The sequence below is a fragment of the Vigna angularis genome, chromosome 10 (genome assembly GCF_016808095.1).
Source record: "Vigna angularis cultivar LongXiaoDou No.4 chromosome 10, ASM1680809v1, whole genome shotgun sequence".
Classification (NCBI taxonomy): domain Eukaryota; kingdom Viridiplantae; phylum Streptophyta; class Magnoliopsida; order Fabales; family Fabaceae; genus Vigna; species Vigna angularis.
In genome coordinates this window covers 26517332-26545039 of record NC_068979.1, presented here as the reverse complement: position 1 = coordinate 26545039, position 27708 = coordinate 26517332, and the positions used below count along the sequence as shown (strand labels likewise).

The 27708-nt window shown below is 34.1% G+C and overlaps 3 protein-coding genes and 1 long non-coding RNA gene across 8 annotated transcripts; 2 read left to right on the top strand and 2 right to left on the bottom strand.

The window, feature by feature from the left end:
• Positions 1-303: 303 nt before the first annotated feature.
• Positions 304-1980, bottom strand: LOC108334943 (chorismate mutase 3, chloroplastic). The gene is made up of 5 exons (XM_017570862.2): positions 1585-1980; positions 1423-1497; positions 1120-1311; positions 802-894; positions 304-699 (listed from the first exon to the last, which is right to left on the bottom strand). Exons 1-5 carry the CDS (start codon positions 1918-1920, stop codon positions 466-468), a joined length of 930 nt encoding a protein of 309 aa, XP_017426351.1. The 5' UTR covers positions 1921-1980; the 3' UTR covers positions 304-465.
• Positions 1981-5285: 3305 nt separating this feature from the next.
• Positions 5286-11221, top strand: LOC128194202 (uncharacterized). The gene is made up of 3 exons (XR_008245522.1): positions 5286-5846; positions 5925-6004; positions 10891-11221. It is a non-coding gene; the product is annotated as an uncharacterized LOC128194202 (long non-coding RNA).
• A 312-nt stretch (positions 11222-11533) lies between these two features.
• LOC108335540 (uncharacterized) lies at positions 11534-13008 on the top strand. Its single transcript, XM_017571577.2, has 2 exons — positions 11534-12455; positions 12594-13008. The coding sequence occupies exons 1-2, from the start codon at positions 12072-12074 to the stop codon at positions 12780-12782; spliced, it is 573 nt and encodes a 190-aa protein (XP_017427066.1). The 5' UTR covers positions 11534-12071; the 3' UTR covers positions 12783-13008.
• Positions 13009-17107: 4099 nt separating this feature from the next.
• LOC108334942 (chorismate mutase 3, chloroplastic) lies at positions 17108-22627 on the bottom strand. 5 transcript variants are annotated; one of them, XM_052869003.1, is made up of 11 exons: positions 21529-22627; positions 21158-21301; positions 20995-21051; positions 20482-20673; positions 19506-19633; positions 19052-19214; positions 18384-18521; positions 18211-18297; positions 17918-18100; positions 17483-17575; positions 17108-17380 (listed from the first exon to the last, which is right to left on the bottom strand). In XM_052869003.1, the coding sequence occupies exons 6-11, from the start codon at positions 19076-19078 to the stop codon at positions 17144-17146; spliced, it is 765 nt and encodes a 254-aa protein (XP_052724963.1). In that variant the 5' UTR covers positions 19079-19214; positions 19506-19633; positions 20482-20673; positions 20995-21051; positions 21158-21301; positions 21529-22627; the 3' UTR covers positions 17108-17143. The 5 variants fall into 5 exon arrangements, with proteins under 5 accessions (XP_052724963.1, XP_052724961.1, XP_052724962.1 ...); XM_052869001.1 differs by having other exon boundaries at positions 18384-19214; XM_052869002.1 differs by lacking the exon at positions 19506-19633 and having other exon boundaries at positions 18384-19214.
• Positions 22628-27708: the final 5081 nt, after the last annotated feature.

Here is a 27708-nt window from a genome sequence, read left to right as displayed (position 1 = left end):
TACTACTAGTAATAAAATTATTATTATTAAAGTAAATATTTTTCATGGGTCTTACAGACACCCTATTAGAGAAAGAGAATTTTGATGAGAAAAAGATAAGAGGTTTTGAAAAAAATAGAATATAAATTTGATATCAAGATAAAGTTGATACAATATTGCAATATTGTTTCCATTTTATTGAATTTCATAAAAGTGAAGCTGATAATGACAATGAAAGACAAATACTACACCTTAAAAAGACTAGAAATGCGTGGAATATCATATACCATACCAATATTTTTATACAAAATATTGATATATGTATATTTTATTTCAAACATATTATTACTTTATCAAATATTTAAAATTATAATAGTACACACTTTTATTTTACGAAACTTAAGTTTCTTAAAACACCCTTAATGATAAGGAAAGACAATCAAAACCCTATATCATGCATTCTGTATAGGGTCAGCATCTCATTGTTTAGTCAAGTCTTCTCAACAAGTACTCCACTTGCACCTCTTTAGTGAAAGGCATAACTATGTCTTCAAAGAGTTTTGGAATAAAACTTGGCTTGATTTTATAGGTAGGGTTGGCTACATTGTCTTCATCAATCTTCACCACTTGGCCAAATGTTTTGGCCTTCAGTTCTACTCTCTTCTTCACTGTCGCCTCCACAGTTTCATATGTCAGCAACTCTAACAGTAATTTCCTGTCCTGAAAGAGGTTTAAAATAGTATAACATCAGAAAATTAAATAACTTGGACATATTCACAATCACAATGGAAAATATGATTAATTAATTATGCAAAAGTTTACTTTTGCTGTAATTGCAGCTTCATATTCAGAACGAGCATCTTGAAACTTTGCCTCAGCAGCAAATTTGCCATAGTGAATTCTCTTTGATAGAGCCTACAATGGTTATGAAGCATTAGAACAAATGCTCTATATATTTGTATCAAACTATGAAAAAAGAACTCCTAAGGTTGTAGAATTATTTCATCACGTAGTATTAGAATATCTCTGACCAAGTGATCTGTTCACTCCTACTTTCCATGTTTTTATAGGATAGAATTGAAGTTTGTGAGCACTGTGGAACGAGTACTGAATCTTAACATTACAGATGAACCTAAGTACCTGTAAGCAAACAATGTCACAAACAGCAATAGATCCACACTCATAATTATTTCCTGCTTTTACCAATTCTGGGATGCTAGATCCACACTCATCATTATTTCTTGCTTTTATCAATTCTGGGACGATTTCCTTAAAATAGATATTCCAAATCTTATGATTTATATTGATGGAATCAGCACAGCGATGCAGAATCTATGAATAAGTACACAGAAAAATGGAAGGTAGATTAGTCAAAATACAAGTGTGAAGAAATTAAATAAATTTTGATCTCACATAACATGAAAGAAGATAGAAATCCAAAACCTTGGGGTATTGCTGATGTGGAAGAATTGACCGAGGGAAGAAAGGGTTTTCTTCCTCACTCTTGTATCTTCCCAACTGATTCCAAATGGAAGAAAAGCAAAATAGTCAAATGATTGCTCTTTTTCATTCAATATACTTTTACTGTGTTAGAATTGTAATAACCTGAGAATAGAGCGTTTCCTTTTGAACGGCCATGTGCTTAGCAATAGACCAATCCAAATCGTCCGACAAGAGCCCATCATTGTCACATGCAACTGAATCATGAGAATACTGAACTCTCTCCAAGAGACTGAATATTATGGTATCCTCCTGCCTAATTAAAGAGTTTCTGACGTTATCTAAGTACCCAGGAGGAGTAGGAGAAGAGGAAGAACACATAATCACTCGAGATCTCGTTAGGGGAAGAAAATTTTGATGAACAGAGATCATAGGTTTCGGAGAAAGATAGCAGATAGATTTGATATCAAGGTGCGGTGACAATTTCAACATTGCTTCCATTGTGTTGAATTTAGTAAAAGTAAAAGTGGTAATGAGAATGACTATAACTGATATATTCAACTCTTTAACACTAGCTGTGTGAAAAGACATCATACTAAATACCATATTTATACATAAAATGTTGGTGGAACAACCTTCACATATGTATATTTTATTTCAAACATTAGTTTCTTTTAAAAATTATAATCCTACACACTAGCCTTTTATCTTAAATACATTAAACAACAACTTCTCCAACATTTAAAATTTATAAATACACATATTACTTTTTACATTACTTCTAGAAATATTAAACACTAAGTTAGGTTCTTTTATTTCTTCACATATTAATCTTTACTACAAGACTTATTTAACTAATATCATTAATAAAAAATAGCTAACAAACAATTAAATTTGTGTTTTTTTTTTATACTTACATACTTAACACTAATAAATTTTACTAAAAAAACTATCAACAAATTAAAAACAGAAGTCACTACAAACAAATGTTCATTTTTTGGCAGTTCAAATTGTAATTTTTTAAAACTAGAAATTGACCCAAATAGTTTTAGCTATTAAAATAATTTCCAGAAATACGTGTGTCGAAACCTATTTTCAACTATTTTGGAATCACAGTTGATATTTTTTGTTAAAAGTTAATAAGCATTAACTTACAGTGAAAAAACACTACTAATTACAACAATATTTACTATGTAATAACATCTAAAAGTTATTTAAATATATGATTTACTCTCAGATTGAAAACGCTATAAATATTTATAATTGCCCGATCAAAATGAGTATTGTCATGTCTACATAAAATAAAAACCTGTCTATACTATAATCTAGAAAATAAAACTTAATAATTAACCCACAACAATTCACTCACGAGAAACAATTATAATAGGAAAAAAAATATAAATGAAGTATCAAATAAATATTCCGATATCTCACAACAATGAGAAAATTAGCTCCATCACCAAAACAATCAACTTATACTATCAGTTTGAAAGAAAAAACATTTATATTGCAACAAAATTCCATATTAAAATAATGGATGGACCAAATTAATCCATTTACACACGTATAATGAACTAATATATTTTTCTATTTGGATATAGAAAAAGAGATCAACATATACATATTTAGTGGAAAAGAAAATATTCACACAATTTTATTTACAATTTGTATGCTTAAAATAATACTAATGACTTATGGAAAACATAATAAGCAATTTTAAACATACTAACTAATTATAAAATTCATCAATGAATTTATAATTTGGATAACTTTCGAAAAATGTAATTAATTTATTAAAGTCATTTTCTCCAACTAAACAATAACTAAACTACCTTTTAGTTTTCACATAAAACTAACATTATTAAAGAAATATTAATTCACTAGAAACAATCATCAATGTTTCAAAATCTTTTATAAAAAACTAAAAAAATAAAAGTATATTATTGGAACAAATATGATATTGTTATTCATATATATGAACTAAGTGACCATTTAGACAGAGATCACATTATTATTTACAGATAGACTTAGTAATTATTAGGACAAAGATGATCAATTATTTAGATATGGGCTCAAGATATGTTGCATCAAGAAAAGAATAACCCAGTTTAATATTGTTAAGTTATATCTCTAATCCATATTCTAAGAATTGTAAACACAAGCTCAATGTCAATGCCCCAAGAGTCAACTTCTCAGCTGTCTCTTCTCAGTTTTTGTTGTGTGTATACACAAGATGGAGTGGTGTGTGACATAATTAATATTATTATCTTTGTTGATAAAAGAAAATATATGAAATAAACTTAATAGATGTCAATTCGTATGAACAAATTTTCCAAAGCAAATGGCAATTACGTTGAAGCTATTTTCTCCAATTGCCTAGTCAATAGCAAAAAATTTCTTATTTCTTTCAAGTAGTTTTAAATATGCTCACTAGCAAATAACTTGCAATTAAAAAACCAACACTGGATGCCCACCAGCAAATATTAGATTAAATAAACATACCACTATTATCAAGAATTAATTAATACCACAAAAATTACGTAGTTCCTTATTAACAATTTCAACTCAATATGGTGTTAAACAATCGAATAATTCACTAGTTGATAAAGGAGTCAACTAATCTCAATTGAATATAAGTTGGGTGGACAAAGTAGGTTTGCCTCGTCCTTTTTACAAAGTTGAATTCTGTTTTATTCATAGATATAGTTATTATGACAAGGTCAATAACAAATCAAATAGAAGTTTACCAAACCTGGTTAATTTGTTATTCAATATGTTGTAACAAGACAAAGGTCTGCAAAAATAAAAGACCAAGCAGTTTTATACAAAACAGAGAAAGGAAGATAAAATTTTAATTATTGAAGAGTGGTAAGGCTAAGGTAGATCATGGACAGTCTGTTAAAGATGACCAGACTAAGGATATTTTGACATTGTAGAAGGAGATTTAATAAAATATTTATATCATGTTATATGAGATATGTGGTAACCCTTTCCGTTCTTTCTTTTACTTATAAATGGTTGCACATACAATATTTGACACCCAGTTAATGATAAAAAAAGTAATTATTTGACTTAAGAAAATGTTTGCTGAAGCATCTATTTGCTTTAATGCTTGACTCCCCTCTCTTGTGGGTTGATTCATATTATCTTTCCATGTGTTCTTAATTGCTAACAAATTTTTAATAACATTGAACTCATAATAATGAAGTTGGACATTTTGATATCTCAACAATACTAATTAAGAATCAGTAACTACATTACTTATCTTCCATAGCTTAATTGCATTCAAATGAAAGATGTATGTACAGTGAAAAGTGTGCATCACGAATCTTTTTTACCAAAATCAATATTAGTGACTTAAATGAGGCTTTTAGATTTGTTGTGTATTCACTAACATAAAAAAAACTTTTTTATATTGGTTAAAATGAGTTTTTATATTATCTTTTTATACATGATAAAAATGGTATCGAAAGTGTCATTTTTTATATCGAAAGTGCAATCGGTATAGAAGAAAAAATATCCAGGTTCACAAATTTTTCTCATATTTTCTCTAGATTTTTACCATATTATGTTTCTAATTTTTCCAAATTATTCTAAGATTTCTTTTCCAATGTTTCCAGATTATTCTCATATTTTATTTTCAATTTTCTCAAATTATTATTAAATTTTTTCCACAGTTTGCTTTCAATTTTCCAAGTTCCACATATTCTGTAATAATCATAAATATAAACCTAAACCATCAACAGACCTCATTGCTGGCTACCACTAATCTCCATCACACCACCGTGTTTGGAACAAAACCACCACGCATAAAACTTGCAAACAATGCAATAACGTAAATGCTTCATCTCGCGACAACAAAACTTCATCTTGCAAGCCACCATCAACCATTGTGCCTCCTTCACTGAACCTCCAAATCAAAACCAAAAATGCACTGTAAGACTACCTCAACCAAATCACAAATCCAACACGTGCACTGCAAACCAAATGCATATTTGCACTTTAAGCTTTGTTCAACCTCTCACCATCCAACAGAAACCCTAGAGCCACCATGCCGTCAACCACATCTTACAAGAAAAATGTGTTTTACATACAAATTATTACATACGGATCTTGAGCCGTATGTAAAGGGCATGTTACGTACGGATCTTGAGCTCGTACCATTTCTTCCTCACTCGCAACTCTCGAACCATTTCTCGCTCACGAGCTACTCTCCCTAAATCATTGTTCTGGCCTCCCTAAATCTCACCTTCAGTACGCTTTTCTCCTTCACTGCGTTTTGGCGGCGATTGTCTGTCGTCGAGCCCTATTTCTCCCTCGGTGGAGTCGTGGTTCTCTTTCGTCGAGCCGTCGAAGGTTGCGCACTCGAACCCTATATTTCCCTCATTCGAACCATCGCTGTGTGTCATTTGTATCGTGGTTATTTGGTAAGTTATGTTCTTTAATTCTGTTTGACCTAACTTTTTGAATTGGAAAACCCCTAATCCTTGTTTTTTTTCTGCTAGGCACAAAATTGATGTGCGATTTGGTTCACCTATATGGGATTCATGTATTGTTAGGAGATTTTGATTGAGCTGCGTTTGAGGTATGTTTCGTTTTATGGGTTTTGTGATTCAAAATTTAGGATTTTGTTTATGGTAATCTTAGTAGATGTTATGTTATTCTTGGAGCATATTAAAATCTTGATTGAGCTGCATTTAAGGTATTCTTTAGGAGTCTGAAAACACCTAATATAAAGATTAGGTGAACATCGTACATTAATATTGAAATTTCTACAATGCTTGTATCAAATTTTAGGATGTTATGTTGATATGTGCCTATTATTTTCAGTATACTACATTTCAATTACTTATAATGAGGCTACATTAGCAGCTTATTGTGGTCATGTATGTTTGTTTTATGTAATGTAATGCCACTCGTGCAAGACTTGAACGAAAGAATAAACTCAATGAAACCTTCTTGATATGTTGAATTATCAACTTTTTAATTGTAGTTTTGGAGTCTGATTGGAAAGAAATTGTATTTAAACGTGTCTTACCACCAACTTGAGGTATCAGATTCTAAATGCTGTTGAGTTCATGCTGGAGAGAGTGCTTAACCCGTTGGCCTTGAAGTCCTCAGTGTTGGTTCTGAGGTGTGTGAATAATTTTCTTGGGGGCATGTCCTTTGTGGAGTTGGCAAGGCTAACTAGGCCACAGAACCATCAAAGTGATGCCATAACTCTGTCTTTTAGCTTAAATAGAGATATGTTGGAGTTGGATAAGGTAGGGTTTTTTGTTTGATGAAATTGCATGTAGGGGTTTGCTAAGGTATGTGATGAGAGTTGTGGCAGCACCAAATCAGTGAAGGTGTAGGTGATGTGAGTGAGTTTGTGGTCGGTGGGTGAATAACATTTTTTTGCCTTAGAATAACTGCAGCCTTGGCTTTATTAGCTTTTATTTTAGGCTTAAGGACCCAAAGGTGAAGTGGCATTATCTAGTTTAGTGTTGGTTTCTGCGCATTTACTAAGTATCATTGTCAATCAATAATGGAAGAAGATAGACACCCTTATACACTAGACGAAATGGGACGATTTTGAGTCACAAAAGAAGTGATTGTATATGGAGCCAAATATGGGATATCTTGCATCCAACACCCAACAATGGAAACCTCCTACGATTGTTCAGTGACGAAACCCTTCCTAAATGAATGCCAATACAAGAGATCCTAAATGAACATAATATTTTGGAGTTTGCGTTGTGTTGTGGGTGTTGAATAATGTCTTGGTTACTTACTATTTAGTTATTTTGTTCTCTGTTAATCAAACCGTAAACCACATTTATTTTCTGGAAATTGAAAGTAATATAATTAACTGTATCTATTTTAAACTAAATTATTGTTTGTGAAATGGCTCAGTTTTCAGTGGAAATGAGGTGCTTTAGTATCTCTAAAATAATGTGTTATAAAGAAAAAATCCTGAGAATGAAAGTAATTTTTATCAATGGATATTGCTTTTCCTTATGCACTTTGTATTGTATATAACTGAAACGCATACTGAGTTCTCTGGTAAAACATTACCCTCTGTGTTTGTGTGTATGTCTATGTATATGTGTGCATGTGCGTGTGCGTGTGCGTGTGCGTGTGCGTGCGCGTTTGAGTGTGAGTGTGAGTGTGTGTGTGCGTAGGCGTGTGTGCGTGGGAGCGTGGGAGCGTGTGCGTATGCGTGTTTGTGTAGGTGCGTGTCGGTGCACGTGTATGTGTGTTTGTGTGTGTGTGCGAGTGTATGGGTGCGCACTTGTGCATGTGTGTGCATATGTATGCGCGTGTGTGTGTGCGTGCATGTGCGTGTGCGTGTGCATGGGTGCACGTGCATGTGTACATGTAGGTGTGTGTGCGTGTCTGCGGGTGTGTGTGTATGGTTGCGCGCGAGTGCGTGTATACGTGTCTGGGTGGGTACGTGTGTGTGCGTGTGTGTATGTGCGTGTGTGTATGTGTGCCCGTGTGTGTTGGTGTGTGTGGTTACGCACTTGTGTGTGTTTGTGGGTGAGTGCGTGTGTGTGCGAGTATGCGTTTGCGTGTGCGTGTGTGGGTGCGTGTGTGTGTGCATGTTTGTGTGTGTTAGTGCCCGTGTCCGTGAGTATGTGTAAGTGTGGGTGCTTGTGGGTGCGTGTGTGTGTGTGCATGTGTATGTGTGTGTGCACGTTTGTGTGGGTGCGTGTGTACGTATGGGTGTGTGTCTTTGTGTCCGTGTGTGTGTGTGTCCTTGTGCGTGTGTGCATTTATGCTTGCGTGTGTGGGTGCGTGTGTCCATATGCGTGTGTGCGTTTGAGCGTGTGTGTGTGTGGGTGTGTGTGTTTGTGGGTGTGAGTGTGTGAGTGTGCGTGTGTGCGGGTGAATGCGTGTGTGGGTGTGTGTGTGTGCACGTGTGTGTGTGCAAGTGCTTGTGTGGGAGGCTGTGTGTGTGTGTGCGCGTTTGTTCATATGTGTGTGCTTGCATGTATGTATGTGTGTGTGTGTGCGCGTGCATGTGCGAGTGTGCGTTCACATGTACGTGTGTGTGTGCGTGTGCGTGTCTATGTGGGAGCGTGTGCGTCTGTGTGTGTATGTATGCATGAGTGTAGGTGCATGAGTTTACGTGTGTGTGGGTGTGTGAGGGTGTGTGCTTGTGGGTACGTTTGTGTCCACTTGTCTGCGTTTGTGGGTGTGTGTGTTCTTATGTGCGTGTGTGTGCGTGCGTCGCCGCATGGGCACGTGGGTGTGTGCGTGTATGTTCGCTTATGTGTGTGCGCGCATCTGTATGTGTGCGTCTGTGGGTGGGTGCGTATGTGTGCAGGTGTGTGTGTGTGTGAGGGTGTTTTATTTCGGTGTGTGTGTGTGTATGCGAGTGTGTGTGCAAGTCGGTGCGTGTGTGTATATGTGCGTGTGTGTTGGTCTGTGTGGGTGCTTATGGGTACGTTTGTGTTCGCGTGTGTGCATGTGTGTGGGTGCATAAGTGTGCGTGTGTCCATATGTGGGTGGGTGCTTATGTGTGCAGGTGCGTGTGTGTGAGTATGTGTTTGTGTGTATGTGTGCGTGCGTGTACGTGTATATGTGGGAGCATGTGCGTGTGTATGTTTGTGTGCCTGTGTATGGGTGTGTGCTTCCGCATGTGTGCGTGTATGTGGGTGTGTGCGGGTGCGTTTGTGTTCGTGTGTGTTCGTCTATGGGTCGGTGCGTATGTGTGCCTGTGCGTGTGTGCTTGGATGTGTGTGCCATGTTTGCGTGATCGCATGGGCGCGTGAGTGTGTGTGCGTGTGTGGGTTTATGTGTGTGTGTGCGGGTACACGTGTCTGCATATGTGCGTCTGTGGATGGGTGACTATGTGTTAAGGTGTGTGTGTGTGTGCGTGTGTGTGTGTTGTGTGTGAGTGCATGTGCATGTATGTGTGCGTGTGTGCATGTGTGTTGGTCTGTGTGGGGTGCCTGTGGGTGCGTTTGTGTTCGCGTGTGTGCATGTGTGTGGGTGCATAAGTGTGCGTGTGTGCGTCTATGAGTGGGTGAGTATGTGTTCAGGTGCGTGTGTGAGTATGTGTGTGTGCGTGTACGTGTATATGTTGGAACGGGTGCGTGTGTGTGGGTGTGCGCGTCTGTGTGTGTGTCTGGATGCTTGTGAGTGTGTTTTGATCGTGTGTGTGGGTGCGCATGTGTACATGTGTGCGTTTGTGGGATGGTGCATATGTGTGCAGGTACGTGTCTATACGGTTGTGTGCTTATGTGTGCATATGTTTGTGCATGTGGGTGCGTGTGCGGGTGTGTGTATATGTTTACGAGTGTAAGGGTGCGCGCGTCTGCGTGTTTGCTTGTGTGTGCGGTTTCCTATGGGTGTGTTTTTCGTGTGTGCGTTGTGAGTCTGTGCGTGGGTGCGTATGTGTGCAGGTGCGTCTGTGTATGAGTGTTCGTGTGTGGGTGAGTGGGCGTATGCGTGTGTATGCGTGTTCGTGTATGTGTGTGTGCGTGTGCGTGTGCGTGTGTGCGTGTGTGCAATTAATATAGGTTTCTCTACTGCAATTGGTATGATACAGTACTACAAAGTATTTTAAGGTTAAAATTGATAATGTGAGGAAGCTTTTAGGATTGAAAAGAAAAGCACCTCAAAAGGGTAAGATTTATTAAGTCAATGATAATATATTGAACTTGCTTATGAGTAAATATATTGAACATTATGATCTTTAAGTAAATAACTTTTCTGTTTAGTTTAATGTTTTTGATAAGATTACTTAATGAATTTAATGTAATAATTGGTATCCAAATTTTCTGAAACTATATGCATAAGGTTTGAATGATGATGTTGTTGATGCATGCTTTGTATGGTTGGCTATGGTAAGGATAGATAATAAGATCATGATATAAAATTAAATTGGTTAAAAGTTAGGTAGGTTAGTGTTGTTAGAAGGCTCTAAACTAAGTCTAGGTGGAGTAGCAAGTTCGAGTAGGCTTTGACCTATTCCAGAAATTATAAAATTTTTGTTTGAGAATGTCTCAAAGATACTCTCGAAATCACATTGTTGTGCTCATAGAGTTGTTGCCATTGTCACGTGTTGTCGGCACATTATGATTGTGCTTTCCCTCATAGGTTGTGATCACTACTCTTAGGTCATGTGAAGCTCATTATGATTGTGCTTTCCCTCATAGGTTGTGATCACTACTCTTAGGTCATGTGAAGCTCTCTGTACGAGCTTGTTGATTATTGAACCATGGCCAATATGTCGGCCAATAATTTACATAAATTTTGACCCAATATTTAACATGGTTTAAAATCTGATTTGTGGAATATATTTCTGGATGTGCCTTGGTTCATGACCTTTGAGTTAATAACTTTCTCCCTTGATCAAGCTACTATTTTTGTCATGAAAACATAACCAAAAGGACGATGTTTCGTTCTTATGAATCGTGTTTCCAAGTGCAAGTTTACCTTGACTATGCTTGTATTAATTATTGCCCAATATTTTTTAAGTGGATGTATAATAGGTATCATCTAAGAGGGCAAATGTCGGTGCATCAACATCTAATCCCCTAGACCTTGCAGAGGAGAAAAGATTGAGAAATCGATGTTGGTTAAAGACTACAAATGGAAGATACAAGGTTTGCATATACGATATTGAAAATGTTAGTAGTTCTCAAGATAACTGTGTCGACAATTATATACGACTGGCATAGGCATCTTCTAGTCAGCAACCGAATGTAGACGACATTCATAACCTCCAACTGAATGTAGGTTCTTTTGTCAGATGATCTAGATAATTGTTGGACTATTTGGTCTGATTTGATAATTGTCAAACTTGTTTGGTTGAATTAGAGATCTTTTGTAAAAATTGCAAACATTTTTTTCATGACAATTGAGATATATAAATGTTGTGAAAAAATGGTATATATATATATATATATATATATATATATATATATATATATATATACTAGTAAAAAAACTGGTTTTTAACGCGTCATATAGACATCGGTTCTACGAAAGCCGAAACAAATGAAAACGCGGTGGCATTTTTGATATTTTAGCGAACTTATAGACCTCGGTTCAAGAAAAACCGAGGCATAAAGTGTATATTGGCATCGGTTGCACTTGGACCCGAGGCAGTAAGGTCTTTGTAAATTTGAACGAAGCTTTTATGCTTCGGTTGTGTGTGCACCGAGGCGTATAATTCATGTTTAGCATCGGGTCAGGTGAATAACGAAGCAGTATTGTTTCATTAACCCTAAGCGCTCTTCGTTCTTCTTTTATCTCCGCAGCATCCAAAAGCCGTCCAACTTTCTTCTTCCTCTGCATCTCCACCATTGCTGCCACTGCTTGACGCTCCTCCCCGCCGCTGCTCGTCGCGCCTCCCCCGCCGCTGCTCGTCGCGCCTCCTCCGCCGCTGCTCGCCGCGCCTCCCCCGCCGCTGCTCGTCGCACCTCCTCCGCCGCTGCTCGTCGCGCCTCCCTCGCCGCTGCTCGTCGCGCCTCCGTGGCGGCGCTCCCCCTGCCTCTGTCGCGTTCTCCACCACTGCTCCCCTCCCTTGCTGCGCCTCCACCACCACTCATTCACTCATTTCTCGCCGCGCCTCCACTACCCTTGCTGTCGTGCCACCACCGCCCACCGCCCTTTACCTACCCTTCCTTTTGAGTTGGATCTGGTTGGGTTCTATCATGAACATGGATCTGGTTGGATCTGGTTGGGTTCTACTGATGGATCTGACTTCTTGCCGCAAAGTCCTTCCTTTTTCAATCCCCTCTTTGACCCTTCATTCTCCTGGCCAGCCTTGGAGACTAACCACGATGAATCCCAGGGTGCTGCTTTTGGAACACAACAAGAAGGCCACAACAACAACAACATGGTACGAGTTTTCTGCGGAGGAAGGTGAGGTCAAGGAGTTGGTGCCAGCAGAGAAAGGTGGCTCCAAGGAATTGTTACCAGGATTACCTGGTAGACTGTTCAGAGACAAGGTTCCTGAGTGGACTCCTGATGTTAGATTCTTTAGGAGTGACGAGTATGATGTGCGTGGGTCACTAGCAGTACTAGGATTACCATCGGTATTTCTTCAATTCATCTTCAATTCAATCCATTTTAATGCAAACCGTTCAGCCAAGATTAGAAGAAGATGAAGTTTCATAAAGTCGATTATTGGTGTGTGCTTTTGAACTGCATCTTTTGTTTGTACATTGTAACAGGGATTGACTCATTTGGACGAGATATTGCGAGAAGCTGATGGTATCATCCTCTATAAATTATCTAGTCCATTAGATTCACAACTTGTTTCTGATTATTTGTTAATATTTCTTCCACCTTCATGTTGTTTATTAATGGTTGTATCTTACTTTGTTTGTTTTTCCATTTTACGGTGTATAGTGATGCAATAGTTCTAGGGGCAGACACTTTGCGGGGATTATATCTTGTGGAGACTATTTCCACTGTTGGAAAAATTTGTGCCGAAGTGGGAACTAAAACTAAAATGTATTCTTTAAACCATAAAGGCTTCTCAATCCTGATGGCAATGGAACTTAAAATAAAAAAAGACATACTACCTCGGTTCAGAGGAACCGAGGCATAAAATTATGTTGAAAAAAAATAAAAAAATGAAAAATCTACTGCATCGGTTTCTGTTAAACCGAGGCGAAATCCTCTACTTTTTTGTCTCGGTTCCCAACCGAGGCATAAAGTTGTTTACTTTTTGTCTCGCCTATATATGACTCGGTTCAAAAACCGCTGTCTATAGGCGAAAATAACCGCTGTCGTTTCCCCTTGTTGCACTAGTGATATATATATATATATATATATATATATATATATATATATATATATATATATATCAAAGATATCCCACATGTACAATGTTCAACGAAAAATAAAGGTTGTTGAGCTTGTTAATATTATCTCTTGTCAAGCTTGTTGAAGTTGTAGACCTGCCAAACCATATAAAATGTATGTTGAGGTTGTCTCCTATCTAACCATACAAAATGTATTTTTTTTATAACAACATTTAGAAATAAAGGATGAACTTAATAATTAAGAACGTTTTGTATAACAACTTTCATATGAATTATTTTTAAGGTTAGCAATCCAATAACTATGGTAAAGCCACAACTGCATGCCTAATTAATTAGCAAAATTAATTAACTGCTGTTGGGACCTCGGCAAGTGTACCGAATCGTTCAAGTAATAAACCAGTAAATCCGGATATCGTTTCCCAAGAGATTTGTTTGGTTCGCTAATTGTGAAAGTTTACTAATTTAGCGTCAAATATGATTATCAAATGTATTTTTCTACACAATACAGAATAAAATATAGATATGCAAAGTGGTAAAAACAGTCGAGTTTAGGTTCATTAGGTTGAATTTCATGTTCAAAACTCAGTGTTCTTTACTATCAAATACAATTCCTCAAGAATCATGCATCAACATCATAAGCAGACAAGTCTCCAATTGCTCAGATGACAAGCTCTAAATCTTTTTACAGAAACTCTAATCCCTTAGAATTCATATTTGCATTAAGATCAATGTAATTGATGCCAAAAAGTTCTCAATCTATGTCTAGAATTAAGTTCTATTCGTTGTTCTACCTAGGTCTGTGATCCTAGCATTTCCCAATTATTCAAATCACTCTAATGGCTCAAATTTTCATTATTAAGCATGAATGACAAGCATAGAACAAAAGATTCATCAAAGATTAACATAGAACAACAAAGTTTACATAGAGTTTTGATACATTACTTTTAACCCCAATGAAGTGGAGTTTTAGCTACTCCTAGAGATGGCGGAAGCAAGATGGAAGAAAATGGATGGATTGGATGGTGAGAAATGGTGTTCTTGCGCCCTTGAACCGTCCAAACTTGAGCTGGGAGAGGCCTGTAGCGTTCCCACACTTCAGAACTGCCCTTCTCTGCCTGGTTTCGCGAGTTTTAAAGAGATGAGTCTTAAGTGATTTTTCGCTGGGCGAGCAGCACCAGCTCGCTGGGCGAGCAGCACCAGCTCGCTGGGCGAGCAGCACCAGCTCGCTGGGCGAGCAGCACCAGCTCGCTGGGCGAGCAGCACCAGCTCGCTGGGCGAGAGAGGTTAAGTCGCTGGTCAACTCGTTGGGCGAAAATTAACGTATGAACAATGTCAGTCAACGCATGAACAATGTCGATCAACGCATGAATAGTGTCGGTCAACGCGTGAATAGTACCCAGTGAATAGTAATAGTGAAATTTTAAGGACTTTTTTATCTTCTCCAATTCTTATTCATCTGCAAAATAAACACACAAAAACATTCAAATTGATATAAAATCAATTATATATACATTTTGTACAACTTTTCATGAGATTTTACTTCATAATACATCAAAGAAGATTAAAATAAGTGCTCATTTGTGACACTTATCAATTGCCTATCATACATTATCAGTAACAAATCAAATTGTTTCAATTGCAACAATAACTATCAACATTGATATTAAAATAAACAATGAGTAAACAATAACTATCAACTTTTAGTTTCCTAATTGTTATTAAGTAAATTATTTCAAACTAATGAATATACAATTTTCAATTTTACTATATCCAAAAAAATGACAACACTTCTACAATATTACTAGATTATTTTTTCTCATCTTCATTTTATTAAAACTTCAATTCTTATCTACTACAATTTTTTTTTTTAAATTATACTAAATAATTTTACCAATTTAATATTACTATAACACAATCAAATTATTACTACCTTAAATTTTTTTATATATAATTATCTTATAAATTAATTTTATTTATCTAACTCATTAAACAAAAATATAAATTAAAAATTATTTTTCATAAACATATATACATTTGCTAATTATTCTTTTACAAAATCCAACCACAAATACAAGTATTATCATCATCTTTTTTTCATTTTCCAACACTAACTTTTATAGAATTAAATATGTTTTTATCTTAAACTATAACATAATTTTAATTTTTATTCCTCTTCGATATTTTAATCCATTTTTATATCTGTCTTTTTAGAAAGTCTAGGATTTAGGCTTTGTTCGGTTGCATTGATTTGTGGGAAATGATTTGGGGAAGAGTAATTGAATGAATTTGAGGGTAATTTATTTACTGTTTTTTTGAGTGGATTTGTGGGTAATTGAGAATAGATTTAGAAGTAATGTTTGTGAGAATTAGTGTAAGATTTGATTGATGTGACTGATAAAAAAATTTGTTTAATTGATGTAAATGAAAGATTATCAAATTGTCCATAGTTATTAAAGAGATAAAAAAATTTGTTTAATTAGTATAAAGAGAAAAAAAAATAAAAATTAATTTTTAAAATACTATTATTATTATTATTATTTAATGCATGGAGGTCTGTTGTTTGAATTTTTGGTTCATTAGATTTTTAAAATTCATCAAACACTGTTTTGAAATTAAATACTTTTACTTGGAATCGATCCAGCAAGTTATATTCGTACATATGCAAAATTGGATAAAGATAAAATTTTATATTAAATCCTTCCAAATCATTGCATATCACCGGGTGATAGAAAAAGTGATTATCCTACAAATAATCGCATTTCATTATTTGTAATTCCCTCAAAACGAACATCATCTCTTTCTCCCATCCATCTCCACAAATTAATTTAAACAATAAATTACCTACAAGCAAACACAGTCTTCCGTCACTAACAATGTTAGGTTTTTCTAGGTGACTAACGATGTGTAATGTCACATTTTTTTTTTAAACATGTCAACCTTCTTGCTTTCTTCATGGACTTTTCTTCCTTTACAGCGCAAAAGTATAATTAAAGAGTGAAACTATTCCTAATAACTTCGTCAATCATGAACTGGTTGCGGTTATGAGAATGATGACCATAGTCATCATGGTTCACCAAATGGCGGCGGGCTCCAATCAGAATGTATGGATTTGACTAACTGTGTGAAAAATTATCATACTAAATGCCATATTTATATAGAAAATGTCAGAAAACAACCTTAACATATGTATATATATTTCATTTCAAATATTTAAAATTATAATAGTACACATTTATCTTTATCTTAAATACAAACAATAATTTCTCCAACATATTTAAATTTTATATTTACGCATATTACTTTTTACGTCACTTCTAAAACTACTAAATACTATTAACTTCTTTTATTTCTTCAACGATCATATTAATCTTTACTACAAGACTTATTTAACTAATATACCTCATCCAAAATAGCTAGCAAACAATTAATTTGTTTATACTTTTTTTAATATTTACGTACTCAACACTAATCAATTTTAGTACAAAAGAATGAACAAATTGAAACTAGAAAAACCCATTAGAAATGAGGGAGAAGAAGAAAAAAAAAATAGTCACTTGACCCTATTAGGGAAAGAGAATTTTGATGAGAAAAAGATAAGAGGTTTTGAAAAAAATAGAATATAAATTTGATATCAAGGTAAAAAGTTGATACAATATTGCAATATTGTTTCCATTTTTATTGAATTTCATAAAAGTGAAGCTGATAATGACAATGAAAGACAAATACCAGACCTTAAAAAGACTAGCAATGCGTGGAATATCATATACCGTACCAATATTTTAATACAAAATATTGATATATGTATATTTTATTTCAAACATATTATTAATTTATCAAATATTTAAAATTATAATAGTACACACTTTTATTTTATGAAACTTAAGTTTCTTAAAACACCCTTAATGATAAGGAAAGACAATCAAAACCCTATGCCAGGGTCACCATCTCTTTGTTTAGTCAAGTCTTCTTAACAGGTACTCCACTTGCACCTCTTTACTAAGAGGTATAATATTGTTTTCAAAGAGTTCTACAATAAAACTTGGCTTGATTTTATAAGTAGGATTGACTACATTGTATGCTTCATCAATCTGCACCACTTGGCCAAATATTGTGGCCTTCAGTTCTACTCTCTTCTTCACTATCGCCTCCTCAGTTTTATCTGTCAGCAACTCCAACAGTAGTTCCCTGTCCTGAAAGAGGTCCAAAATAATATAACATCAGAAAATTAAATAACTTGGACATATTCAGAATCACAATAGAAAATATGATTAATTAATTGTGCAAAAGTTTACTTTTGCTTTAATTGCAGCTTCATATTTAGAAGAGACTTCTTGGAACTTTGCCTCAGCAACAAATTTGCCGTAGTGAATTATCTTTGAGAGAGCCTGCAATGGTTATGAAGCATTAGAACAAATGATCTATATTTGTATCAAACTATGAAAAAAGAACTCATAAGGTTGTAAAATTTTAGTAGAATTATTTCATCACATAGTATTAGAATATCTCTCACCAAGTGATGTATAGTTTTTCTAATAAAATGTTGATTTCAGAACAAAATAATCTGTTTTAATATAGGACATGGAAATGAATATAAAAATAACTCATGTATTCGAAATGTAACAATAAAAAATATTTCATGTATTTTCACCTCATAAAACACCTTATGGTATAGAATTTATGTTTGTGAGCACTATGACTTGAAAACGAGTATTGAATCTTAACAGTACCTGTAAGCAAAGAGAGTCACAATCAGCAATAGATCCAGAGTCATCATCATTTCTTTCTTGTACCAATTCTATGATACTCTCATCATCATTTCTTGCTTTTACCAATTCTGGGAGGATTTTCTCAAAATATGTATTCCAAATCTTTTTATTTATATTGATGGAATGAGCACAGGGATGCAGAACCTAGGAATAAATACACAGAAAAATGGAAAGTAGATTAGTCAAAATACAACTGGAACAAATTAAATAAATTTTGATCTTACATAGCATGAAAGAAGATAGAAATCCAAAACCTTGGAGTATTGCAGATCAGGACGTATTGGATCGACTAAGAACTGAGGGAAGAAAGGGTTTTCTTCCTCACATTTGTATCTTCCCAACTGATTCCAAATGGAAGAAAAACAAAAACGGTTAAATCATGGCTCTTTTTCATTCAATATATTTTTACTGTTAGAATTGTAATAACCTGATTATGGAGCATTTCATCTTGCAAGACCAATTTCTTAACAATAATAGATCCTTTTAAATCATCATTATTTTCATATTCAACGGAATCCTGAGAATATTTAGCTCTCTCCAAGAGATGGAATATTATGGTATCCTCCTGCCGAAACAAAGATCTTCTGATCACTACAAAAAAAAAGGGCATTACCGAAGGCCGAAATCCCTCGGAAACAGCCAAAAGCCGTCGGAAAAGGACATTTACCGACGGCTTACCGACGGCCAACAAACCGTCGATAAATCCCTTGTCGCTAACAATTACCGACGGCTTTTGGCCTTCGGTAATTACCGAGGGCCAAAAGCCTTCGGTAATTACCGAAGGGCAAAAGCCTTCGGTAAAAATCAGGCAGGATTAAAGGATAAAGAATCAATGAACTACATTTAAAATCTCTACCAAATTGTAATGCAACTGGTAATGCGATGAACTCTATAATTTCCTTTCAAGTTAAATCATATTCCGGAACATATATCTTGAAGAAGGTAAGAATGAATGTAATCTTTTGTCATTCAACAAAGAATAAAGTATGATTCTTATATTCCAATACATATATCTCCAGAAGAAAAAAGGCTACAAATTATAAAATCTAATTGTAAATAGAAAGCTCTTATGAATCGTTATGAATCGTCATTTACATTCTTGGCAATCTTCAAAAGAAACATTATGAAGATAATTCATTTGCATGATGACACATATAGCCACAACTAACATAAAAAACCATGTCTCTGGGTAGATCAACTGATTTTTCCCTTCAAAAGTTAACTTCAAAGAAGTCCCGAGGGCCTTAACACTCATCACCTGTAAAATTATAGCAATCCAACGTAGATCAGCCTCACTATTATTGTAGTGAAAAGCAAACATTTTTCAGTAAGTATTATTATAGAAATAATTATGCAAGTAAAAAATATATAAAAACCGTATGGAAGCTGAAAGTCTATTTATGAAATTCATTACTAGAACACAGTAGTGAATAGTAAAGACCAGATTACTTTGAACATGAAATCATATTCCTCGGATTGTATACTATGAAGTGTAGATCAATCATCAAACATAAGATTTAACAAGAGAGAAAACATTTAATTTACTTACAGAGAGGGAACCCATCAATGAACAAATGCCAATATAAACTAGCACATTTGTATGCCCACATTTTGGTGCAAAATGGAAGACCAGAATGAATACCAATACTATTACTGAGCCCCCATATGCTAGAAAAGCTGCAAGCACGGAGAAGACCTTCGTAATGAAGGAGCTACTATGAATAACATTATACTAATTCAGAGTATAAATGTTTTGGTCTTACATCATATTTATATTACCATAACTCACTTTGGTTATATTCTTTTTTGTTTCAATTTACTCTTCATTAAGAAAAAAGTGATAATTAATGTTAACCTTGCTAGTGAAGCCTTATATTGTGATCAATGGCAAGTCTTCCTTTGTTTTAACTAATTAACCTCATAAATCATACTAAATATTCAGGGAGTTTCAATCAATTCATTTGATTTGAAAAACGAGAGCTTTCCATTAATTTATGCTGGAAATGCACCAAACATCAATGGTGGATACAATAGTTCCATATCTAGGTACCAAAATCTAATCTTTCTCTCTGGTAACAATTTTACAATTACATTTAGTGAGTCTTATTTCTGTATCCTTACACCATGACTACTTAGGTTTTGCATCCAACATTCCTTAGACGAGAATTTGGTGAAGGGGAAAATTGTTTTGTGTGATGGTGACTTCTATCTATGCATTGCCAACGGTTCAACTTGGCCTTAGAAATGGGGCACTCATACATTCTTACATAAATCTAACAAGGTATATTTACTACACAGGAGCAATTTTCATTCGTGTATACATATGACTGATTTATATTATATTAACTGCATATTATACAGTAATCCCACTGCTACTATATTTAAGAGTAATGAAGGTAAAGACTCAGTAGCCCCTTACATAGATTCATTCTCATCTAGAGGACCAAATGCAATCACTCCAAACATTCTAAAGGTAATATGCATATCAATTTGTATTTTCAAAGAAACAGTTTGCTTATTCTAACCATTTCTTGATTTTGCAGCCTGATTTAGCTGCTCCAGGGGTTAAGATTTTAGCTGCATGGTCTCCAATTTCTCCTGTTTCTGATGTAAGAGGAGATAACAGAATTGCAAACCACAGTGTAGTGTCTGGAACTTCAATGGCATGCCACTGAAGATAAAACTACACTGTACATTAAATCATACAGAAACAGGTTCTGCAAGAAATCAGATGAAGAAAAAATGACCATGACAAACAAATATTTGCATCTAGCTAATAATAAAGCATGTAAAACATGAAATCCGAGTTCCACTACACAATGTAAAACGAGTCAGTTGATCCTAACTTACCAGATTCAAAAAATTTATTAAAAATAAAATCCAATTAACTCCAGACAATTAATTGATAAAATCAAAACCAATTATTAATACAAGACAAAAGGTAAAAGAAAATCTAGAATCTAGCAGCCCCCTCCTACCATGTTAAAAAACAAAGTTTTAAGCATAAAAACAAAATTAAAACAACACTGAAAGCTTACTTGTGATCATTCCCACCCACCAGAGTGGCTCCAAGAGATAATAATACCCACCAAAACCTGCAAAATGGCAAAGAAAACAAAATCATGTATAACCAAATACAAGCTTCCAAATAGAAATTCTAATTGTTAAAGGAAAAATAAGAAAAATAAGAAATTCCCTGACCAGCCCTGACACCAGAAGCTGCTGCAGCTCTTCTGAGACCTTGCTTCTTAATGATGAAACTTGCCGTAATGAACCCACTTGACACCAAAGCCAGTATGAGACCTTTCAGATTCTCCTTGGACAGACCCATCACGATTAACCGAACTAAAATTAGGATTGGTCATCAATAACACTCTTCAACAATTATAACACACACATTAACCGAACTAAAATTCTATACTTTCTCCAATGGTCATCTCGAACTCCAATCAAAATTGGAGTTTCATTCTCATAATTATTACAGTGAAGCTAGTTGATCAGAGCAGAATTTTGGTCTAATTTAGCACTAAAAAAGAGATGCAAGACAAAGAAAAGAAAAGACAGAGCACCACCGTATAGCAAAGGCGCTTGGACACCTCGAGGCTCCCTCCGAATCTTCGCCACCACGCCGTCACCTTCGTCTTCCTCCTCCTGTGCCGCCTCTTCCTCAAGGCGAAGTCTGCACAACGGGCACGACGCGTGGAGGTCGAGTCACGGCGTGATGCAACCAGCATGGTAAAGGTGTTTGCAAGGCAACTATTTGGCCTCGGCGTCAAAGAGGGAAATTTGGTCTTTGCACACAGCGAAGAAAACGAAGTCGTTGGGGTCGAGCGTGAAAAGGACCGAGGGTGTGACGTTGACGGAGGGGAAAGGGTGGCGTTTGGTGGGGAGGGGCTTCGGGGAGATGAGTAAGAGCGCGTCCTGTAAAATGAGGTCAAAGAGGGGTGATTCGGCATCATTTTGGGAGAAGGGAGAGTCAATTAGTTCGAGGAAGGAGGTGTGGCAATGGGAACAGAGGAGAGGCGAGGGAAGGAGTGTGAGGGACACGCTCATATCGCATTCGTGACACCAGTAGGTCTTCGCTTCTGGCTCCGCTGTCGTCGCCATCGGAGGTGTTTCCCTCTACAAATGATTGTGAACTTAACAGGGAGGCACCCTCCGCGATTGCACGAACCCGCTCCACCACCGGAAATGCTCGCGCTCTTCACACCACCGTTATGCCAACAGAAGATGGAAGGGACCGATGATGCGCAAAGGAAAGGGAATCAGACGAAGGAGGAGATATTTGGGGTACCCTCACATGCCCTTGAATTTCAATTTTGAGGGAAGAGAAGAGAGAAATTAGGGAGAAAGAGAACTGCTGAAATTGAAAATGAGTGAGGGAATAGCCAAAATTTAGGTGAAGTAATCGTGCACAATACCGAAGCCTCGTATCCGCCGATACAGCACAAATTACCGAAGGACACTTGACCTTCGGTAATTATCTGTCGGTAATAAGCCCGTTTCTTGTAGTGGATGTTGTCTAAATCTATGCTCTTATCTCCATCATCATTCCCATTTTTATCGGAATCTCTATACAAAGTTGATCAATAATGTGCATGACACCTCAATAAATATTCATACAAAAATTAATAAAACAAAAATAGAAGTTCTGTTTTTCTAATTCCCTCCACTCTTTATAGTACTCCTTTTTATGTTAAATACAAACAATACAAGTGAATAACAAATGAATTTCTAAAATACCATCAAATCTCATTATTAAACAGTGTCATTTATATATTTATCCGAAAATACAAGTGAATAACAAATGACAATATATAAAAAATTATTTAAATGAGTAAATTAAAATTAGTTATCACATGTAAATAGAAAATAAAAGCCATAAAATATGAATTTACCATATACCCTTTTGAAAGTCACAAAAATGCATGAAGAAAGTTAAAATCAATTTTACTAAAAAAAACATCAAGAAATTGAAATCAGAAGTACCCAGGTGAAGAAGAACACATAGTCACTCGAGATCTTGTTAGGGAACGAAAATTTTGATGAAGAAAAATAATAGGTTTCGGGGAAAGATAGCATATAGATTTGATATTAAGGTGAGGTTGGAATTGCAATATAGATTTGATATTAAGGTGAGGTTGCAATTGCAATATTGCTTCCATGGTGTTGAATTTAGTAAAAGTGCAGGTGATGATGAGAATGACTATAACTCAGAGATGCAACAATTTAACAAGACTAGCTGTGTGAAAATATATCATACTAAATACCATATTTATACACAAAATGTTGGTGGAACAACCTTCACATATGTATATTTTATTTCAAACATTAATTTCTCAAATATTTAAAAATTATAATCGTACCCACTTGTCTTTAACTTAAATACAAACAATAACTTCACCTAACATTTAAAATTTATAAATACATCTATTACTCATTGCTTCTAGAAATATTAAATACTAAATTAACTTCTTTCATTTCTTTTTTAACGTATTAATCTTTACTACAATACTTAATTAACTAATATCATTCATCAAAAATAGCTAACAAACAATTAAGTTTGTCTTTATTTTTTTATACTTACTTAACACTAAGAAATATTTATATAATTGCCAGATCAAAATGAGTGTTCTTCGTGTCTACATAAAATAAAACCTGTCAATACCATAATCTAGAAAATAAAACTTAATAATTAACCCACAACAATTCACTCAAACAATTATAATAGAAAAAAAATCTAAATGAAGTATCATATAAATATTCCGATATTATTATTCATATATATGAACTAAGTGACCATTTACACAGAGATCACACTATTATTTACAGATAGACTAAGTGATTATTAGGAGAAAGATGATACCATTATTTAGATATGGACTCAAGATATGTTGCATCAAGAAAAGAATAACCCAGTTTATGTTGCATCAAGAAAAGAATAACCCAGTTTAATATTGTTAAGTTATATCTCTAATCCATATTCTAAGAATTGTATATACAAGCTCAATTTCAATGCTCCAAGAGTCAACTTCTCAGTTGTCGCTTGTCTGTTTTTGTGGTGTGTGACTAATATTATTATCTTTGTTGATAAAACAAAATATATGAAATAAACTTAATAGATGTCAATTCGTATAAACAAATTTTTCAAAGCAAATGACAATTACGTTGAAGCTATTTTCTCCAGTTGCCTAGTCAATAGCAAGAAATTTCTTATTTCTTTCAAGTAGTTTTACAATATGCTCATTAGCAAATAACATGCAATTAAAAAACCAACACTGGATGACCACCTAAACATACCACTAATAAAAAGAATTAATTAATATAAAAAAATTTACTTAGTTCCTTACCTTATTAACAATTTCAATCCAATAATTCACTTATAAATAATTAATATTTTTTTATCCGTGCAATGCACGTGATTCATTTTTAAGACAAATTTATTTTGTTTTCTATAAAAACAATTGAAACTGGATTGTAATTTCCGGGCTGGAGACTAGCTCTCTAATATTTTATCTTTTTTTGTTATCAAATTTAATATTAGCAGTTTTGTCCAACTGGTTAATGATTGTCAAACTGGTGTGGTTTAAAGTATTAATACAAATATAGACATAGAGGTCATTACGATGAGACAGTCAATACAGAAATAGAAACATTGAAACCATAATGGTCTCAATAGCTGTATGCAAAGTTGAAGTAGTATATACATATTTCTCTTAATTTGATTGATAGACTGACAACTTTGCTATTCAGAAGAACAAAAGAGTCTTTTACATGAAAATAAAAAAGTGTTACCCCGTGGAATCATATGTTGAAGAACTCCGTGCACCTTTTGCCCTTCATTTAATAAACTCGATCAAATGTCTGCATTGGTGATGATGATTAAATGATGTTAATTTAATTTCAACGACCAGCAATAATGGCTACTTCAATAAAATAATAAACCCTACACCCCCTTCTTCAACACTTTTCTTGTGCTGTGTTTTTGTGTGTAAGTTTGGTGCGAGAGCGTCTGAAACTGTAGTCATGGTGGTGTTGGGATTTTATGACTCAAACACTATTTTAGTTGAAGTAGTCATAGTTAAATAAAAATATATTTTTACTCTATTTTTTAGAAAGATTTGATGCATTATTTAATTAATTAGTTTAGGAGATATTTTTTAAAATTAGTTTCAAATTATGTAATATAAATATTTACTGCTTATTCTCAATAAAATTATCAGTTTTCCTTTTATTATTTTGCCTCTTATACTTTAAAACCACAACAAATGCTTCCATTTTGTGATCCCATGGTGGCCCAGCATTTTGGTGGTGGTCCCATGGTCCCGACGTGTTGAAAATGGTCCCGGATGTTAGTGGTGAGTGTTGTGGTTGGTAGAAGGAGAAAGGTGGTGAAATCAATATTCGAGGGTCATGAAACACCTTTAATCAGCATTCGAAATGTAGTTAAGGGTTTGTCTGCTATGAACACCAATTAAGGGTCGTCGAACTTCAAGTTACGGCAGAACCTTAACCGGTATTCAAATGCCGGTAAACCTTAACCAGTGTTCAAACATCGGCGAACCTTAATCGCATTTTTAACACCGGTTAAGGCTCTACTGCATTTCGAACATCAATTTATGTTTTGTTCTAATTAAAAATTTAGTGTTTTTTTTGTTTTTTTTAGATTTTATTTTTATATATTTTATTTATTTAATTATTCTGAATTTACTTTTAATTTATAATATTTATATTATTTAGTTATTTTTAGTATTTATTTAATAGTTTATTTATCATTTGTTAATATATTACTGTTTTTTATTTGTTATTTAGTTTTGAATATTTTTTTATTATTTGTTATGTGTTAATTAATATTGTCTTTATTAGTTTATTTTTATACGTGTTTAGTTGTATTTAATTTTTAATAAGTCTTTATTTTTTTATTTAGTATTTAGTTTGTAACATTTTTTGTATTTTTTTTAGTAGTTAATGTTTTTTTTTCTGTTTTAATCTTTTTAACTTTTGATTTCATTTATAATATGTTTATATTTTGTAATTATTATTTAAATTTTAAAAGGTTATTTTATTTGCTATTTATAATTTAATTTGTAATATGTAATAATATTTTTAGCATTTAATTATTTTTAGAATATGTTAATTTTTTTTATTTATAGTATAATTGATCTTAAATTTCGTTGTTTTTTATTTAATTTTGAATTTATGTCTTAATGTTTCTAATTTTTTATTCAATTTATAATATTTGTAATTTTTTATTTATTATATATTGTTTAATATGTTATGTTGTTTTTAATTATTAGTTAATTTTGAATATGTAATAATGTTTTTAATTTTTTTATTTAATTTATAATATATTTATGTTTTTTAATATGTGATGTTTTTTTTTTACTTTAGTATTTAATTTAGAATTTGTGTTCTTCTTGTTATTCGATTGAGGAATATGTAGTGATAACTATGTTTATTATAGGTTGTAATTAATATTATATGATGGGTAACTATCTATTTGTCGATTCTCAAATAAATTCGGGTTTTGTGTTCGAATTTTCTTCTTTCCTAAATGAACTGGCTGAGGGTCACTATACAGATAAGTTTTTCACTGATGAAATCTTTCCTACACACGACAATTTAATTAAAAGGGTTCGAAAAATAGCATTCGACCTTGGATTTGTTGTCGTGTTTATAAGATCTGACACCGCAAGTGGTGAAGCTGGAAGAAAGACATTTGTTTGTAAGGTTGTGAAAGAAGTGGGAAGTGTATGAAGTACAAACCAGATGTCTAGCCTAATATATCCGACATAAGAAAATGTGAGTGTTCGTTTAGGTTGAGGGGTTAACCTAAAGGAGAGGGTTGAGCTTTAAAGGTTATGTGCGACTATCATAACCATGAATTAGTAGAGACTTTAGTTGGTCATCCTTTCGCTAGGAGGTTAAATGTTGTTGAACACCAAATTCTTATTGACATGACCAAGAGTCAAGTAAAGCCCTCAAATATTCTTTTGACTCTCAAAGAACATAATGAAGCTAATGTCACTAGTACAAAAACAACCTATAACGTCACACGTTCAACGTCCAACCACTGAATAACCAACGTTAAAAATGAGCAGTGACAATTTTGTAAATAAATGCAATTATTAAACGTCGTTTAGATTGTAATTCGACGTAAAAGGATATAAAATGTCGAATGGCTTTTAAATTTGACGTCAAAAGGTTAGTGAATTAAATAAAAATTTCAGCGAGAGATTGAAAATTCATTCACTTTATCTTAGCGCGCGATACTCTTCTCAAACTTTTCTCGAGCGAAGTTTGACGAGCATCACATGTACTCTTTCTTTCATTTGATACAAATGCATGTTAATTAATTACTTTGTGTATGATTTTTGTTTGTTTTAACCGATTATTTTCATGCTCTTGTCCTTCATAGGCGCATTCTTCTTTCTCTCTCACTATGACGAAACTTTATTTCGACGAACTCACCTTTTGAAGGTTAGTTTTTCGTTTTCAATTTCATTATGAAGAACTTATTTGTTGAACTTATTTGATGTTTTTATGTTGAACTTCTTTGTTGTTGTTGTTTAGTTGAACTTGTTTGTTGTTGTTGTTTGATTGAACTTGTTTGTTGTTGGTTATTATTGTTTGTTGTTGATACTACACTACATGTTCATATAGTTCGTGCTTTATAAAATAGCAAAAACTGAAATTTGTTATTTTTTTTGCTTTTTAGGTCTCGTAATTTTGTAAAAAAATGATCACAATTA